Genomic DNA, 19,890 nt, shown 5'->3' with positions numbered 1-19,890 from the left:
CATATACAGAACGTTCCATCCAACAGCAGAACATACATTCTTCCCAAACACGTATGGACCAGGATACATCAAAAGTTAGCTTATAAAACAAGTCTTAAGAAATTTAGCAAAAAATGAAATCATACCAAGGATCTTTTCTAAGCACAAAATTATGACACTAGAAATCAATAAAGGAGGAAACTGGATAACTCATAACAGTACAGAAATTGAACAATACACTCCTGAATAACCAATGGATCACAAAAATAAAAGGGAAATAAAAAAATCTTGTAGGGGCGCCTGGGTGGCTCAGTGGGCTGTCTCTGCCTTCAGCTCAGGTCATGGTCTCAGGTTCCTGGGATCGAGCCCCGCATCGGGCTCTCTGCTCAGCCGGGAGCCTGCTTCCTTCTCTCTCTCTGCCTGCCTCTCTGCCTACTTGTGATCTCTCTCTGTCTGTTAAATAAATAAATATAATCTTAAAAAAAAAAATCTTGTAACAAACAAAGTGGAAACACCATACACCAAAACTCATAGAATATGGCAAAAGTAGTTCTAGAGGGGCACCTGGGTGGCTCAGTGGGTTAAAGCCTCTGCCTTCGGCTCAGGTCATGATCTCAGGGTGCTGGGATTGAGCCCCGCGTCGGGCTCTCTGCTCAGCAGGGAGCCTGCTTCTCCTCTGTCTCTGCCTGCTGCTCTGCCTACTTGTGATCTCTCTCTCTGTGTCAAATAAATAAATAAAATCTTAAAAAAAAAAAAGTAGTTCTAGAAAGGAAATTCATGGTGATAAAAAAATGAAAGGTCTCAAAGACCTAGCTTTAAACATCAAACAGCTAGAAAAAGAAACAAATAAACCTTGGGGCGCCTGGGTGGCTCAGTGGGTTAAGGCCTCTGCCTTTGGCTCAGGTCATGATCTCAGGGTCCTGGGATCGAATCCCACATTGGGCTCCCTGCTCAGCAGGGAGCCTGCTTCCCTCTCTCTCTCTCTGCCTGCCTCTCTACCTACTTGTGATCTCTGTCAAGTAAATAAATAAAATCTTAAAAAAAAAAAAGAAAGAAAGAAACCTAAAGTTAGCAGAAGAAAGGAGTTAACAAAGATCAGAGCAGCAATAAATGAAATAAACATCAGGAAAACAAAAGAAAAGATCAAAGAAACTAAGATTGTTTTCTGAAAAGACAGTCAAAATTGGCAAAACTTTAGGTAGGCTAAAAGAAAAGGGGGGGGATTCATACAAATTAAAATCAGAAACGGAAGAGGAAACATTTAAATGGGCAGCACAGAAATACAAAGGCATTTTTATTTCTACTCTGAGACTACTAGAGACTACCACGAATGATCACATGCCAGTAAACTGGATAACCTAGAAGAAATTGGTAAATTTGTAGAAACATACAACCAAGTAAGACCGAACTGTGAATAAATTTAAAAATCTGAACAAACCAATAATGAGTAAGAACGATGAAAGAAAAACCCAGGACCTGATGATTTTACTGGTGAATTCTACCTAACATTTTTTTTTTATTTTTTTTTAAGATTTTATTTATTTATTTGTTAGAGAGAGAGAGGGAGTGAGCATGAGCACAGGCAGACAGAGAGGTAGGCAGAGGCAGAGGGAGAAGCAGGCTCCCCGCTGAGCAAGGAGCCCGATGTGGGACTCCATCCCAGGACGCTGGGATCATGACCTGAGCCGAAGGCAGCCGCTTAACCAACTGAGCCACCCAGGCGTCCCTCTACCTAACATTTTAAAAAAGAATTATACCAATCCTTTTCAAACTCTTCTAAAAAACGGAAGAGGAGGAGATCTTTCCGAACTTATTTTATGTGGCCAGCAGTACACTGATACCACAGCCACACAAGGAGCACCAAAAGCAAAAATGAACAAGTGGAATACATCAAACTTACTTCCAAATAGCAAAGGAAACCATCAACAAAATAAAAAGGAAACCAATGGATGGGAGAAAATATTCACCAATCATTTATCTGATAAGGGATTAAGATTAAAAATATACTTTCTTTTTGGGGCGCCTGGGTGGCTCAGTGGGTTGAGCCTCTGCCTTCGGCTTGGGTCATGATCCCAGGGTCCTGGGATCGAGCCCCGCATAGGACTCTCTGCTTGGCAGGGAGCCTGCTTCCCCCTCTTTCTCTGCCTGCCTCTCTGCCTACTTGTGATCTCTGTCAAATAAATAAATAAAATCTTTAAAAAATATATATATATATATTTTAAAGATTTTATTTATTTATTTGAGAGAGATAGATACTGAAAGAGACCATGAGTGGGGAGGTGGGAGGGTGGAGAGGGAGAAACAGGTTCCCCACCAAGCAGGGAGCCCAACATGGGGCTCAAACCCAGGACCCCGAGATAGTGATCTGAGCTGACGGCAGATGCTTAACCGACTAAGCCACCCAGGTGGCCCAAAAATGTATGTTAAAAATTCATAAACTTGGGGCACCTGGTGGCTCAGTGGGTTAAGCCTCTGCCTTCGGCTCAGGTCATGATCTCAGGGTCCTGGGATCGAGTCCTGCATCGGGCTCTCTGCTCGGCGGAGAACCTGCTTCCTCCTCTATCTCTCTCTGCCTGCCTCTTTGCCTACTTGTGATCTCTCTCTGTGAAATAAATAAATAAAATCTTAAAAAAAAATTCATAAACTCAATAGCAAACAAATAATCCAATTTTTAAAATGGGTAAAGGATCTGAATAGACATTTTTTCCAAAGAAGACATATAGATGGCCAACAGGTACATGAAAAGGTGCAACATCATAAATTATCTGGGAAATGCAAATAAAAACCACAGTGAGAGATCAACTGCATCTACTAGAATGGCTATTATTCAAAAAATAAGAAATAACAAGATCTGGCAAGGATGTGGATAAAAGGCAATATTTGTGCACTGTTGGTGGAAATGTAAATTGATGTAGCCACTTTGGAAAAGAGCAAGGAGTTTCCTCAAAAAATTAAAAACAGAACTACCACAGGTTTTCAGCAATTCCACTTCTGAGTACTTATCCAAAGAAAACAAAAACAGTGAACTGTGAAGATATATGCATTTCCATGTTTTGTGCAGCATTATTCACAAGGCATGGAAGCAACCTAAATGTCCACTGATGGACAAACAGACGAAGAAACTGTGGGGTATATGTACATGGAATATTACTGAGCCACTGAAATGGCCACCTTGTCATTTCCAACAACACTGATGGACCCTGAGGGAATTATGCTAAGTGAAATAAGTAAAAGAAAGACAAATACTGTAAGGATCTCACTTACATTTGGAATCTAAAAATAAAAACAAACCAAAAATGAAACAAAACTGAACTCAGAGAATAGATTGGTGGTTCCAAGAGGCAGGGGTGCAGAGCAAGTTAAGGGGTAAATAAAGGTGATCTACAGGTACAAACCTCTAGTTATATAATAAGTCTGTCTTAGGGGTATGATGTACAGCACAAGGACTACAGTTAATGAGACCATACTATACATTTAAAATGAATGTGTAAGAGAGAATCGCTCTTAAAATTTCTAATCACAAGAAAAAAATTCTGTAATTCTGTAATTATGTGTACTGCTGGGAGTTAACTGGACTTCCTGTGCTGATCATTTCACGAAATATGCAAATACTGAATCACTATGTGTATACCTAAAACTAATATAATGTATGTCAATTATATCTCAGTAAGAAAACAAAAGAACAAAAACCAAGGCAGTAAAAATAAAGAGGAAGAAAACCAAAGGCCAATATCCCTCATGTATATAGATGCAAAAATGCTTAGCAAAATACTAGGAATAAAATTCAGTAATATGTAAAAATAATTACACACCATGACCAGTAATGCGTATATTTTACGGATATAAATTTGGTTCAATATTTCAAAATCAACCAATCTATCCACCATATTAACAGGTTAACTACAGGAAAAAAAAATCACATATTCCTATCAATAATGCAAAAAGAATATTCGACAAATTTCAACAACCATTTGCAATAAAAACCCTTAGAAATATAGGACTAGATGGGAACTTCTTACTTGGTAAAGTGTCAGTGAAAAACCTGTAGCTAATATTGCACGTGACAGTGAAAGATTGAATTGAATGCTACCCCTCTCTCAGGAAGCCAGGATGTCTGTTCTCACCCTCTTCTTCAACATAGTGCTGCAAATTCTAGCCAGTGTAATAAAAGGAAATAAAAAGCATACACATCAAACAAGCAAAAATACAACTGTTACTATTTGCAGATGCATGATGATCAGCATAGAAAATCCTAAAGAATCAATTAAAAAAGACAAACCCTCTTCGAGCTAATAAGTAAGATGGGCTTATGAAAAAGTCATCCCAAACCATTTAACCTCTTTAAAGATAAATCACTGACCACCCCAGCTGGTCTTGTGCTCTGCTGCCTTTTCAATGTCAAAGAACTCTAACACATTCACTGCTATTGATGAATTGTTCATAGCAAAGCAAAGGATTCTGCTTATCATATTCCTAACCTAACTTAATTTTAGAAAGATAAAGCTACAGAAATCTGATAAAGAGATATCTCTTAGGAAGACAGCCACTTTAAAAATGACAGCATAAATAATCAAATTTAAGAGCTCCATGTGTATTTAACACAAGCAAAGTATTAACATGGCATTTTATTTTTTTTTTTTAAGATTTTATTTATTTATTTGACAGAGAGATCACAAGCAGGCAGAGAGGCAGGCAGAGAGAGAGGAGGAAGCAGGCTCCCCGCTGAGCAGAGAGCCTGATGCGGGGCTCAATCCCAGGACTCTGAGATCATGACCTGAGCCGAAGGCATCGGCTTAACCCACTGAGCCACCCAGGTGCCCCTAACATGGCATTTTAAATAGTCCTTTTTATAAAAGACCCTATATGAGATTCTTGAACTTCACCTATTTTGGTCTTAAATGGTATTTCTGGAGGTCTGACAATCCTAGCTCAACTAGTACCTTTTTCTCTTTCCTTATGCTTAGGTAAGGTGTCGTGCCTCTAACCACTACAAAAGGCTCCCATTACACTGACTGAAAAAGCCAAAAACCTTGTAACGGTTGGTGAGACTCTAGAGATCAGGCCACAAGCTCTCTCCAACCCTTAACTTCTCTGGCCTCACCCTCCTCCACTCTCCTCTGCTTGTTCCTCCTGCTCCAGCCATACTGTCCTCTGGGTCCTAACTGCACCCTTGAGGCAGATGCTGACTTCAGGGCCTTTGCACTGGCCGGTCCCTCTGCCTGGGACATGTATTTCGCATTTAACTGCATAGCTAAGCCCTTACCTTCTTCAAGTTTTTGTTCACATGTTACCTCTCTCCTCAATGAGGCTTACACCCACACCACCCTACCTAAAATTGCAGAATTTATACTTATACTTCTGACCCACTCTGCTTTATCCTTCTCTATGTCTAAGTACTTTACTCCTTCTCATATGCTGTATCATTTACAAAGTTATACAATTATTATTTGATGTCTGTTGTGTGCCTTCCACCCCAGCAAAACAAAAGTTTTATTAATTTTGTTTGGTGCTGCCTCCCAAGAGACTAAAACAATACCTGGCACACACCAGAGGCCCAATAAATATTTGATGAAGGAACAGAATAAACACATGAATGGATGTAATAGGCATAGCAACCATTGTTCAAATTAATTTTAATTAAATCTCATCAATATGCTGAAAGGAACTGTTACGAAGAAAATAAATTTTCACATGCCTTGATGTCTGCATACATGTGGTTCCCTTGTCTACACTGTTCTTCTTCCTCACTCCTAACGCTCCTTCCCCTACTCGCATCTATGTTCAGCCAGACAGATTCCAACTAAATGTCACAAACGAACAGGTCTTCCAAACATCATCTCTGTTAACTTCAACCATGGTTAGGTGCCCCTCCTACATGTACCTATGCTTCTTTTTCTCACAGCCTTTCCACATGTATAGCAAACCTGTTTTTTCACCAGACCAAAATGTGAGCTCCCTGGAAGCAGAAACATGTTTTGTTTTTGTTTTTGAGAGAGAGACAGAACGCATTTGGGGGGTAGGGGGGCTGGAGGAGTTGGGGAACAGAGGGAGGAGAGAGAATCTCAAGCAGACTCCCCACTGAGCACAGAGCCCCACACAGGGCTCGATCCCACGACCCTGAGATCATGACCTGACCTGGATCAAGAGTCAGATGCTTCGCCAACTGAGCCCCCCAGGCGCCCCCAGCAGAAACCATTCTTACTTGCTCTTCCCTCACGGCTCTGAAGCTCATATCATGTAACACATGACAGGCACTCATAAATGTTCTGTGTCGATAAGACATTTTTTAAAAAACTACTAAATTGAATTAATAGTGAATTACAGAAATTTACCTCTTACTTGTTTCCTCAGTTTTTCAACTTCTTCCTTTAAGGTTTTTATTTCTAAATCTTTGCTTGCTGTTAGTGGACCATCAGCAGTTGAATACTGTAGAGCTTGTACAGTCTGTGTTGACTCTTAAAAAGAGAGAATGAAAGAAAGAAATGAGAAATATGGCCATATTTTAAATTTTTAAAGCTAAGAGCAATGCATTTCTTTCTAGAGAAATCCTTGTATAATTCTGATCAAAACATCTACCTAGCAACAAAAAGCATGCAAACACATCACAATTAAGTCTCAAAATTACGATGCATGTTTCTTTAAAAGTGTAACAGATGTCGGAGAGGCTCTGCCTACTACCATGTGAGATTTTCCATCTCAAACACGCTGGTGAATTCTACCAGTGAGTCAATAACCGTTCAGCCCCCATTCATTCTAGTAGGAAGTGTCATTGTGTGATAACCCCCAAAACTTCCTGTGTCAGATGATGCATTAAAAACAGAGTCTGGTGTGTCAAGGGAGGTTTAGAGATGTTATTATAGTTGACCTTGAACAATGCAGGGGTGGGGTGTTTGGGGGTCCTGAGCCCCCCTCCCAATGCAGTTGAAAATCTGTGTATAACTTCTGACCCAAAAACTTAACAACTGAGTTACAACTGAGTCCTGTTGGCCAGAAACCTTACCAATTACATAACAGTTGACTGACACATACTTTGTATGCTGTATGTATTATACACTGTATTCTCACAATCAGGCAAGCTGAAAAGAAGGAAATGTTTCTGAGAAAATCATAAGGAAGAGAAAACACATTGGCTGTACTGTATTTATTAAAAAAAAAAAAAAATCCACAAGACCCTCCCAGTTCAAACCCACATTGTTTCAAGGGTCAAGTGTATATGATATACAGAAATGCTGGCCTCCAAATTTTAGTTATGAAAGTTGAGGCCCACCTATAGATGATTTTGGCTCATTGACTTTATTCAAATAGAGATTATTCTTGTGGTTCTAATCAGAAGATGCAAGGTATTCAAGAAACATTAACTCTACTAAGGTCTAGTCCTAGATATTATCAGAAGATACAGAAAAAAAGAAAACTTTACAGAATTTTATCAGAAATGAACCACCTTTGTCCTAAAATAGTTACTGTGCTATCTTATGGAGGTCTGAAATAATAAGCCTCTACCTTAATTACCTCACCATAATTTTTGGTTAGTGCAAATCATTACTTATTGCTTTATACTACTTACATTATTTATATATTGTCTTAGTGTAACCTATATTATTGCTTACATACCATATTATTACTATATGTATTACTGATGTTTAATATATGTGTGTACATGTGTATATGTGTGTGTGTGTGGGCACACACACATATACATAATACACACACACACACACACACACACACACACACACACACACACATATATACATACACACATAACTCCAGCAGACAAGTAATGCGCATTTTAGTAGACTGGGATTTACAGGATGGACAGAAGTAGCAAACATACACACACAGAGTTCCAAAATACTGTGGCCTTCAGAGGAGGGAGATTTTCTAATTAATTTTCACCATCTGTACAGAGAATAGTATCATGATCATTGTATGCATAAATATTGGTTAATTTGAATTAAAGGTGTATGATATACTTATGGTGTATCCAACCATGATCTTCTACATCCAATAACTACTTCTTAGTCTTTTCTTTTCGGGTTCAAAACATGGTAAATATCATTACATTTTGTACTTACTATTTTTTTTTAAAGATTTTATTTATTGATTTGACAGAGAGAGATCACAAGTGGACAGAGAGGCAAGCAGAGAGAGAGAGAGAGGAGGAAGCAGGCTCCCTGCCGAGCAGAGAGCCCGATGCGGAACTCGATCCCAGGACCCTGAGATCATGACCTGAGCCGAAGGCAGCGGCTTAACCCACTGAGCCACCCAGGCGCCCCTGTACTTACTATTTTTAAAAGAATATCCTTTATTTGTTTTAAAAAATTATCTAAGAGGGCACGCACCCGGGTGGCTCAGTAAGCTAAATGACTTAACTCTTGATTTCGGTCAATTCGTGACCTCAGGGTGGTAAGACTGAGCCCCGCACATGTGGGGCTCATGTTCAGTGCTGAGTCTGCTTAAGATTCTCTCTCTCCCCCTCCCTCCACCACACTCACACACGCACATATACACATGCTCTCTCTCAAAACACACACACACACACACACACACACACACACATTAGAAAGATATCTAAGTTAGAAAAAGAAAACATAAAGATATCCGGTGGATACTAGTAACAGCTCCTTTTCCTCCTAGACTCCACATCCTGCAGGGTATGGAGGTAGGTAGCTATCCTGGCTCCTCTTTCCTACTTCTGTCCACCCTATAAACCCCAGTCTGCTAAAATGCCCATAACTCATCTGCTGAAGTTATTATCCGTTGTCTTTTTTATTCTGTCTTTGACTAACAATTTCACACATTGTTTACTGACTGCCCTTCTTTCATTACAACCCTCTTTTTATTATTATTCTTAGTGACTATAACATCAAAAATAGACAATCCACTCTGGCTTCTCAGGCACACAAATCCCCCATACAGACACGGCTGGGGCTTTTCCCTCTTGCTTGTGAACCAAATTCAGGCACACTGACAAAGTAGGCCAGTCAAAACTCAAGATGGTTTAAATCAATCATGGTGGACCTATTCTATGTTGCCAGTACTGGTTAAAAATTGAAGAGGTGGGGGGGTGGGAGGTTGTGGGAACCAGGTGGTGGGTATTAGAGAGGGCACGGATTGCATGGAGCACTGGGTGTGGTACAAAAACAATAAATACTGTTATGCTGAAAATAAATTTTAAAAAATGATTAAAAAAAAAACCCACAAAAATTAAAAAAAAAAAAAAAATTAGGTACGTGACCTGGTGAGAACTATAGTCCCTTGATAAGAAGTCCACTAGGGGGCCTCCCAAATGGATGAAAGGAAGCAAGCCTTCTTTTGGTCTCCACATGTGTGCAGACATGATCTGGAATTTTGGCATATGGTAGAATCATGAAAGGAAAGCCAAGAAAATCATAGAGAAGCTAACCTCACTATTGGCACTAACTTCTAACATCCTGAGATAACAAATCTGTATTATCTAAGAATTCTATGATTTACAGCCCAAAACAACTTAACTGGTCTCCAGCAAGACCAGGAAACCTACTGGTCATACCCTAGACCCATGGTTCTCACCTTGTCTGAGCTTAGAAATGTTTATGTGCGTATGCAGCAGGGAGTGCGGGTGTTGAAATAGGTGTAGCTAGGAGATGGCTAAAGGTATTTAAGTGCCTGGGGACCAAGAGAGCTCAGTATCTTAGAAAATGTGAAAGTCTCCCTCATCAAAGAATCACCCTGCCCCGAGTGCTAGTAGTCCACCTACTGAGAAATGCTACTGTACACTTTTCCATTATTTAGTAACTGTACTTGGTTTCAAGTATACCATTCTCTATCTCTTATCTTTACAGTGTGCTTACTACTACAGCAACCACCTCGGTGATACTCATTCCCACCAAGAGAGCAAATCCACTGTCCTAATGTTACTCCGTTTTTCTCTTTTCTTCCTTATTTACCCAAGTTAGATTCCGAGGTCCATAACTACAATCCCTGCTTCACACACACACCTTCCATCTCTTTGCCTTCCTCTCCTCCACGACTCCCACCCTACAAGTCCCCAATCTTGGCAGACTCTGTCTGACTTGTGCTCCCATCCGAGAAGCTGACAAAGAGGCTGAAGAACACACAGTCACTTCAAATTCATGTCTTCTGACATCCAACAGCTTGGCAACGACTGGCAGTCCTCAGCTGTGTCCCCAGACCATTTACTCTTCTCTTCTCTAAACTGACCATGTCACATATTCTCTTTTTCTCATCAAAAATCTGATATACTCTCCACCTTCCTCATTCTCAGCTGATGACCTTGCTTTGTATTTCATTTTGCCTTGGTCTCCTCAAAGTAGAATGTAAGCACTGCATGGGCAAGTATTTTTCTCGTTTTCTGCTCACTGTTACATCGGCAGTCATGTGCAGAACAGGTTCTGGGCGGTGAGTGTTCAAGAAATGGCTGGTAAATGGATGAAGCAGCCTGACGTAAACCTGCGCCGCTGCACGAAACCAGCACTAATACAAAAGCGCAATGATCCCACATTTTCACGGTGCTTGCTTGGTGCAAATGATAGCAGTCACACATAATGATAGTTTCTAAGAAACGTTTGGTAATATAAAACATCAAAAAAGCTGGGTATACAGGAATTTCTCATTCAGAAAAGGAAGGAGTAGCAAGCACCAGGTCTCTCATTCCTGCCAGAAAAAGTAAAAATACATAACTTGCAACAATCTTATTTTTACAGAAATCACATATCTGAGAAAGCAAAGAAGAATAAGTACGATAGAACAGAAAGGCTCAGGCCATGCTGAGGCGAGAGGACTGGCAGCCAACTCTGACTTCTAAATTTTGCCTGATTTTGTGAGCAGGCTTAGACTCCAGGTGCCTATATTAAGGGATCTCACTTGGGAATGAAAACACAGGACAACTTCTGGAGAAGGAGTGCGGCTGCAGAAACAATTTGGAAACCTCGAGATCCCTAAATGTGTGGCACTATTTTATCGTGATACATTTGTGGTACCTGGAGACTGCATGGGAATTTAGCAGCTTCTACAACTCAGACTGAAGGCTCCTCCAGTATTAGAGTATTTCAGAAACAGTCTTACCCAAGGAAAAGAGTCTGTCTGTCTCTAATACATGGCCAGTGTCCCAATCAACACATTTGTCAGATACCAAAATGGCAGGAGGTAGGAGGCTTCAGGGGAGAATAAATCTCCCACAGTTGTCGGAATGAGGAAGAGAGAACCCTAGCCAGGCTCTGTGTAGATCTCCCTTTGTGATATTTGAAACCAAATGTAGGTTGAGTCCCAAGAAAACTGCAAACCAGCCTTGTCTTAGCTCCATTCCCGGTTAGAGCACCAAAAACTTGTGCTACAGCACCACCTTCTGGACAACAAAAGAAAGGCTTCTGACTGACCACCCGCCTAACCCTTAGAATCCAAGGAAACAAAACCTTACCTAAGCAGGACAGGTGTTTGCTATTACAAATATGATAGCAGAGGTTCACTTCATGATACACTATGAAAAAAATCAGAGTAATGGGGTTTCACAAAAGGAAAAGGCCTATCCAACCAAACTCAAAAACACAAAACACTGTGTTCTCACTGATAAAAGATTCAAAATAGCAGTTATGAAGAAATTCAATGAGCTACAAGAAAACTCAGAAGGGCAATTCAATGAATTCAGGAATAAAATTAATCAAAGAGGTTGAAATTATGACAAAAGCAAACAAAAATTTTGAAGCTGAAGGACTCAGTATATGAGATAAAGAGTGCACTAGAAAGCATTGGAAGCTGCAGATCAGATGGAAGAGAGAACACGCAATTTGGAAGGTAGGAATCTAGAAATGATTCTGGTGAGAGAGGAGAGAGATTGGAGATTTTTAAGAAGTGAAAAATGCTACAAGAGTTATCATACTCCATTAGACAAGAAAACCTAAGGAAAATGGGGACACCATGGCTGACTGGTAGTTTAAAGAAATAATTCTTGAGAACTTCCCCAAACTGGGGAGACAGCTGGACATGTACGTCCACACAGCCAAAAAGAACACCTTCCCATCTCAATGTAAAAAGACCTTCACTAATATACCTTATAATGAAACTGTCAAGAGTCAATGATAAAAGAATTTTAAAGGCAACCAGGGGGAAAAGGAGGTGACCTCCACCCATGATGGTTTCAGCAGATATCCCAGGAAAAACTACAGACCAGGAGAGTGGAATGATATATCCAAAGTACTGAGAGATAAAACCCCCCAGCCAAACATATTCTATCCAGCAAAGCTATCCCTCCGATATGAAGGAGAGATAAAGGCTTTCCAAAATAAACCGTAACTGGGGAAGTTTACCACCACCAGACCGGCCTTGTTGAAAAGAGCTCTTAAAACTGAAATGAAAAAAATGAAAGCACAAAAAATTCTGATTAAGATGATAAACAGACATTCAGAATTAGAGTACTGTAACTCTTTCAGAATAGCGTTACATATTTAAATGTAGCATAAATGTTAAGGGAAAGGGGCATTAAAAATAACTATAACTGGGCACCTGGGTGGCTCAGTTTGTAAAGCAACTGCCTTCGACTCAGGTCATAATCCTGGAGTCCCAGGATCAAGTCCCACATCGGGCCCTCTGCTCAGCAGGGAGTCGGGTTCTCCCTCTGCCCCTCACCCCTCTCATGCTCTCTCTCTCAAATAAATAAAATCTTTAAAAAACAAACAAACAAAAACTATAACTGCTACAACTTGGTTAAAAATTCGTAACAATAAAGATAATTTGTGACACCAGGAATATAAAAAGGGAATCTTTTTTTTTTTAAGATTTTATTTATTTGTCAGAGAGAGAGAGAGAGAGAGAGAGAGAGCATAGGCAGGCAGAGGTAGAGGAAGAAGCAGGCTTCCAGCTGAGCAAGGAGCCTGATGTGGGATTCGATCCAAGGACCCTGGGATCATGACCTGAGCCGAAGGCAGACAGTTAACGACTGAGCCACCCAGGTGTCCCTGAAAGGGGTGTCTTAAAGGATGGAACCCTTATAGGTGACCGAATGTAAGTTGTTTTCAGCAGAGAAAGGACGAGTTTACCCAGGAGACATTTTATGCTAAAGTCATTCTCACCACATGGCAAAAATCAAGAGCAGAGACACAAAACACGAAAACGGGAGGAGGACTTCCCTTACCCATTCAGACAAATGCAACCATCCATTTAAAGATGAGAAGATGAGGAGGGGGGCAAGATGGTAGAGCAGTAGGAGACCCTACTTCAACCAGCCCTCTGACTGTGCTGGATATCTACCAGAGCACTCTGAACACCCATGAAATCAGCCTGAGATGTAAGATCATACACGTCTGGATCTCTACAGGGGCAGAGGATCATCAGTCAAGAGGTACAAAAGACGGAGTTGGGATTGTGCAGAAAGATTTTGGAAGATACACAGAAGGGGAAGGGAGCCACCAGAAGCAAGCCACTGGAAAGTAATACCCCAATACGAAAGTGCCATGTGCTTGGGGACCAGCAATAGATTGGAGACTGGTGGCGTGAGAGGGGAAGGGACTGGTAACAGCACTCAAACAGAACAAAGAGGCTTAAGGGACAATTGCTGGGACGGAGGGCTGCAGGCACAGATCTATGCCCATGGTTCCAGGAAGGCTGTAGCACCCACCCGCCTGCTCCCCGTACCCCTCCCACCTGAGAGGACCTGGTGCGAACTTCAGTCAGAGGTCTCTGCGACTGGCAGCCCTGCTGCCACGCCTGAGAGGACCTGGCTTGGACTGGAGCCCACGGTCCCCAGAATAGCAGCCACTGGAGGCGGGCTCACCTGGACCAGTATCGCTGTGGGTTTGGTGGCATGGGGGGGGGTCAGAGATAAGCGGGGGCCTAGGGCTACCACTGAGAGGGTCGCCGGGGCACAAACCGCCTGTAGGAGGCTGCAGTGTTCAACGGAGCTTGCAGAGAGGGAGTCTGTCTTCTGGAGGACTCAAAAAAAGACTGAAGCCTCTCTCTGAAGCAGAGGTCGGGGTGCAGACAGTTTACTTTGCTCTGACTCCCTCCATCGAAAAGGGGTGAAAAGCGGCCAGAGAACAAAAGCCTCCACAGTCCAAAAACCCGATAAACTGGTTTACATGGAGCCAAGCCCCTTGATATGGGGTGGGGCAGCTCCACCCAAGCAGGGTTAACTGCAAAACAGTGCAGGCAGGCCCCTCCCCTGGAAGACAACCCAAAAGAACAAGAGGACAACAACCACAGGGTCCCAATGAAACTGTCAAATGCCAACACCAGGAGAAAACAGTATATTTAGCTCCTGGTATTGCCTCACAGCCTGTATATTTCTTGGATACAACTTTTATCTCTCTCTTTTTTTAATTCTTTCTCATGATTCTTGTTTTCTTTTGTTTTTAAACCTACTTCTTGGTTCAACTAGATGTTTAATACGACATACTCCATAGTAACTTTTTACCTCGAACTTTTACATACATATACTTTTTTCCTTTTTAAAATATATATAGATATAAGCTTCAATGTAGTCCTTTTTCCCACGACTCAATACTACCTTTATATATGTATACACCAGTTTTAATTTCCCCATATCTCTGTAAAGTTGAGCTCTCAAACAAAGATAAAAAGATATACCCAGGAAAAACTGAAATAACTTTCCTCGCCCACATCAATGGATTATAATCACCTTCCCGTCACCTCCCCCACCCATTATTTTTATTTGGGTTTTCTTTTTCTTTTGTCGGTCTTTTTATCTGTTTGTTTGTTTTTGGTGTTATACTTTATAAATCTTACTCTTGTGGGGCAGGGGTCTCCTGGGTGGCTCAGTGGGTTAAAGCTTCTGCCTTCGGCTCAGGTCATGATCTCAGGGTCCTGGGATCGAGCCCCACATCAGGCTCCCTGCTCAGAGGGGAGCCTGCTTCCCCCTCTTTCTCTGCCTGCCTCTCTGCCTACTTGTGATCTCTGTCAAATAAATAAAAAAAATCTTAAAAAAAAAATCTTACTCTTGGGGCTCATTTTGGTTGGGATTTTTTTTTTCTTCTTTTTGGTGGTGACTTCCAAATGTTCAGAAACATCCCAGGGTGCACCTTGCAAGGACAGTGGTTGATATTTCCGGCTGTACAACCCCTCAACCACAACTCAACAAAATGACAAGCTGGAGGAATTCCCAACAAAGAAAGGATCCAGAGACAAGGGACTCTCCAGCAGATCTAATAGATATGGATTTAAAGCAAGATGTCAGAAACAGACTTCAAAGTAGCAGTTATGAAGACAAAAGTCAGGCTGGAGAAAACTATTAATGGCAACATAGATTTGTTAAGGGCAGAAGTGACAGCAGATTTGGCAGAACTTAAAAATGCTATCAATGAGATACAATCTAATCTAGATACACTAACACTCGGGGTAAATGAGGTAGAAGAACAAGTTAGTGATCTTGAAGGCAAACTGACAGAAAGGAAGGATCCGGAGGATGCCTGGAACAAACAGCCTAAAATCCATGAAAACAGAATTAGATAAATAAATGATGCCATGAAACGTTCAATGTCAGAATTATTGGGATCCCTGAGGGGGTGGAGAGAGAGAGAGGACTAGAAGATATATTTGATCAAATCATAGCTGAGAACTTCCCCAATCTGGAGAATGACACAAGCAATCATGTCCTAGAGGCAGAGAGGATATCCCCCAAGATCAAGGAGGGTAGGTCAATGCCCAGGTATGTAATAGTAAAACTCACAAATCTTAGAACCAAGGAAACCATTTCAAGGGCAGTTAGGGGGAAGAGATTCGTTACATAGAAAGGGAAGAACATCAGAATAACGTCAAGCCTATCCACAGAGACATGGCATGCCAGAAAGGGCTGGCAAGACATATTTAGGGTATTAAATGAGAAGAACATGCAGCCAAGAATTCTTTATCCAGCAAGGCTGTCATTCAGAATAGATGGAGAAGTAAGAAGCTTCCAGGGCCAGGAGAGACTAAAAGAACACATGACCACCAAGCTGGTCCTGCAAAAAATATTAAGAGGGGTTCTATAAGAGGAGAAAGACCCCAAGAGTGATTCAGAACAGAGATACACAGAGACAAACAATAGAAACAAGGACTTCATAGGCAACATGATGATAATAAAATCTTAACAATAATCACTCTCAACATGAATGGCCTAAATGCTCCCATAAAACAGCACAGGGTTGCAGACTGGATAAAAAGACTACTATCTACAAGAGACATATTTGGAACCAAAGATACATCCAGACTGAAAGTGAAGGGGTAGAGAAGCATCTTTCATGTCAACAGGCCTCAAAAGAAAGCTGGGTAACAATTCTCATATCAGTAAAATTAGATTTTAAGTTAAAGACTGTAGTCAGAGATACAGAAGGACACTAAATCATTCTGAAAGGGTCTATCCACCAAGAAGATCTAACAATTGTAAATATTTATGCCCCCAAGAGGGGAGCAGCCAACTATGTAAGCCAACTGTTAACCAAAATAAAGAGACATAATGATAATAATACAATAACTGTAGGAGGCCTTAACGCTCCACTCTCAGCAACAGACAGAGCAACTAAGCAGAAGATCAACAAAGAAACAAGAGCTTTGAATGACACACTGGACCAGATGGACCTCATAGATATATACAGAACATTCCACCCTAAAACAACAGAATATTCATTCTTCTTGAGCACACATGGAACTTGCTCCAGAATAGACCACATACTGGATCACAAATCAGGTCTCAACCGATTCCAAAAGACTGAGATGATTCCCTGCATATTTTCAGACCACAATGCTTTGAAACTGGAACTCAAGCATAAGAAAAAGATTGGAAGAGAGTCAAACACTTGGAAGCTAAAGACCCTCCTGCTCGAAAATGTTTGGGTCAGGGGTGCCTGAGTGGCTCAGTCGTTAAGCGTCTGCCTTTGGCTCAGGTCATGATCCTGGGGTCCTGGGATGGAGCCCCGCATTGGGCTCCCTGCTCAGCGGGAAGCCTGCTTCTCCCTCTCACCCCGCCCTGCTTGTGTTCCCTCTCTCTCTTTCAAATAAATAAATAAAATCTTAAAAAAAAAAAAAAAAAGAATGTTTGGCTCAATCAGGAAATCAAAGAACTTAAGTCAATTCATGGAAATCAGTGAGAACAAAGACACATCAATCCAATACCTATGAGATAAGGCAAAGGCGGTCCTACGGGGGTTGGGGGGGAATACCTAGCCATCCAAGCCTCACTCAAAACAATAAAAAATAGCAAATACACAAACTATCTTTACACCTTAAAGATCTGGAGAATCAACAACATATTAACCCTAACCCACACACAAGAAGGGAAATAATTAAGATTAGAGCAAAGATCAATGAATTAGAAACCACAAATACAGTAGAACACATTAATGAAATTAGAAGCTGCTTCTTTAAAAGAATTAATAAGATCAATAAACCACTGGCCACAAGAGAAAGGACCCAAATAACAAAATGATGAATGAAAGGGGAGGGATCACAACTAATAGCAAAGAAATAAATACAATTATCAGACATTATTTTCAACAGCTATATGATAATAAATTAAACAATATGGAAGAAATGGATGCATTCCTAGAAACCTAGAAACCACCAAGATGGAAACAGGAAGAAATTGACAACGTGAATAGACTCATAACCAGTAACAAGACTGAAGCAGTGATCAAAAACCTCTGAAAAAAACAAGTGTCCAGGCAGGGCCTGAAGGATTCCCTGGGGAATTCTACGAAACATTCAAAGAAGAAATAATACCTATTCTCCTGAAGCTATTTAAAAAAATAGAAACAGAAGGAAAACTTCCAGACTCTTTTTACGAAGCCAACATTACCCTGATCCCCAAACCAGGCAAAAACCCCATCAAAAAGGAGAATTTCAGACCAGTATCCCTGATGAATATGGATGCCAAGATTTTCAACAAGATCCTAGCTAACAGAATCCAACAATATATTAAAAACATTATCCACCATGAACAGGTGAGATTTATCCCTGGGTTGCAAAGGGTGGTTCAACATTTGCAAATCAATGCAGTAGAGCACATAAATAAGAAAAGAGACAAGAACCACATGGTCCTCTCAATTGATGCAGAAAAAGCACCTGACAAAATACAGCATCCGTTTCTGATTAAAACTCTTCAGAAAACAGGGACAGAGGGAACATTCCTCAACTTCATAAAATCTATACATGAAAAACCCACAGCGAATATCATTCGCAATGGGGAAAAGCTGAGAGCCTTCCCAATGAGTTCAGGAATAGGACAAGGATGCCCACTTCCACCACTACTGTTCAACACAGTACCAGAAGTCCTAGCAAAAGCAGTCAGACAGCAAAAAGAAATAAAAGGTATTCAAATTGGCATCTTCACAGATGGTGTGATACTCTATGTGGAAAACTGGAAAGTCTCCATCCCCAAATTACTAGAACTCATACAGCAATTCGTTAATGTGGCAGGATACAAAATCAATGCACAGAAATCAGTTGCTTTCTTATACACGAACAGTGAAACTGTGGAAAGGGAAATTAGAGAATCAATTTCATTTACAATAGCAAGAAAAACCATAAGATACCTGGGAATAAACCTAACCAAAGAGGTAAAGGATCTATACTCTAGGAACTACAAAACACTCATGAAAGAAATTGAAGAAGACACAAAAAGATGGAAAAGCATTCCATGCTCATGGATCTGAAGAATAAACATTGTTTTTGAACATATGTTTGTTGAATTAACATATCTATATTGCCCAGAGCAATCTATACTTTCAATGCCATCCTGATCAAAATACCAACAGCATTTTTCAAAGCGCTGGAATAAACAATCCCAAAATTTGTATGAAACCAGAAAGACCCCAAATTGCTATGGAAATGTTGAGAAAGAAAAACAAAGCTAGGGGTATCACATTGCCTGATTTCAAGCTATGTTAAAAAGCTGTGATCACCAAGACAGCATGGTATTGGCACAAAAACAGACACATAGACCAGTGGAAAAGAGGAGAGAGCCCAGATATGGACTCTCAAATCTCTGGTCAACTAATCTTTGACAAAGCAAGAAAAAATACCCAATGGAAAAAAGTCTCTTGAATAAATGGTGTTGGGAAAATTGGACAGCTATCTACAGAAGAATGAAAGTGGACATTCTCTTACACAACACACAAAGATAAACTCTAAATGGATGAAAGACCTCAATGTGAGACAGAAAGCTATCAGAATCCTAGAGGAGAACATAGGCATAAAGCTCTTTGATATCGGCCACAGCAACTTCTTTCAAGACACACATCTCCAAAGACAAGGGAAACAAAAGTGAAAATGAGCTTTTGGGACTTCATTCAGATAAAACGCTTCTGCACAGCAAAGGAAACAGTCAACAAAACAAAGAGGCAATCCACAGAATGGGAGAAGATATTTGCAAATGACACTACAGACAAAGGGCTGATATCCAAGATCTATAAATAACTCCTCAAATTCAACACCCAAAAAAACAGATAACTGTGTCAAAAAATGGGCAGAAGAGATGAACAGACACTTCTCCAAATAAGACATACAAATGGCTAACAGACACAGAAAATGTGTTTATCATCATTAGCCATCAGGGAGATTCAAATCAAAACTAAATGGAGATAAGACCCTACACCAGTTAGACTGGCAAAAATCGACAAGGCACGAAACAACAAATGTTAGAGAAGTCACGGAGAAAGGGGAGCCCTCTCACACTGTTGGTGGGAATGCAAACTGGTGCAGCCACTTTGGAAAACAGTATGGAGGTTCCTCAAAAAATAAAAAATAGAGCTATCCTATGACCCAGGAATTGTACTACTGGGTATTTATCCCAAAGATACAGATAAAGTGAAAAGAAGGGCCATCTGTACCCCTATGTTAATAGCAGCAATGTCCACAATAGCCTAACTGTGAAAAGAGCCAAGATGGCCTTCAACAGATGAATGGATAAAGACAACGTGGTCCATA

The 19,890-nt window shown here is 40.7% G+C and overlaps 1 protein-coding gene across 15 annotated transcripts in view; it reads right to left on the bottom strand.

Moving 5' to 3' along the window:
• CDC42BPA (CDC42 binding protein kinase alpha) overlaps positions 1-19,890 on the bottom strand; it is a 338,602-nt gene that overhangs the window by 140,305 nt on the left and 178,407 nt on the right. For all 15 annotated transcript variants that reach the window (XM_047703785.1, XM_047703770.1, XM_047703777.1 and 12 more), the window contains exon 11: positions 6,312-6,434. In XM_047703785.1, the coding sequence (XP_047559741.1) occupies positions 6,312-6,434 (123 nt within the window). The remainder of the gene's footprint in view (positions 1-6,311; positions 6,435-19,890) is intronic.

The sequence above is a fragment of the Lutra lutra genome, chromosome 15 (assembly GCF_902655055.1).
Source record: "Lutra lutra chromosome 15, mLutLut1.2, whole genome shotgun sequence".
Classification (NCBI taxonomy): Eukaryota; Metazoa; Chordata; class Mammalia; order Carnivora; family Mustelidae; genus Lutra; species Lutra lutra.
Note: the sequence above shows the minus strand (reverse complement) of the source record. Positions and strands in the feature narration are given on the sequence as shown.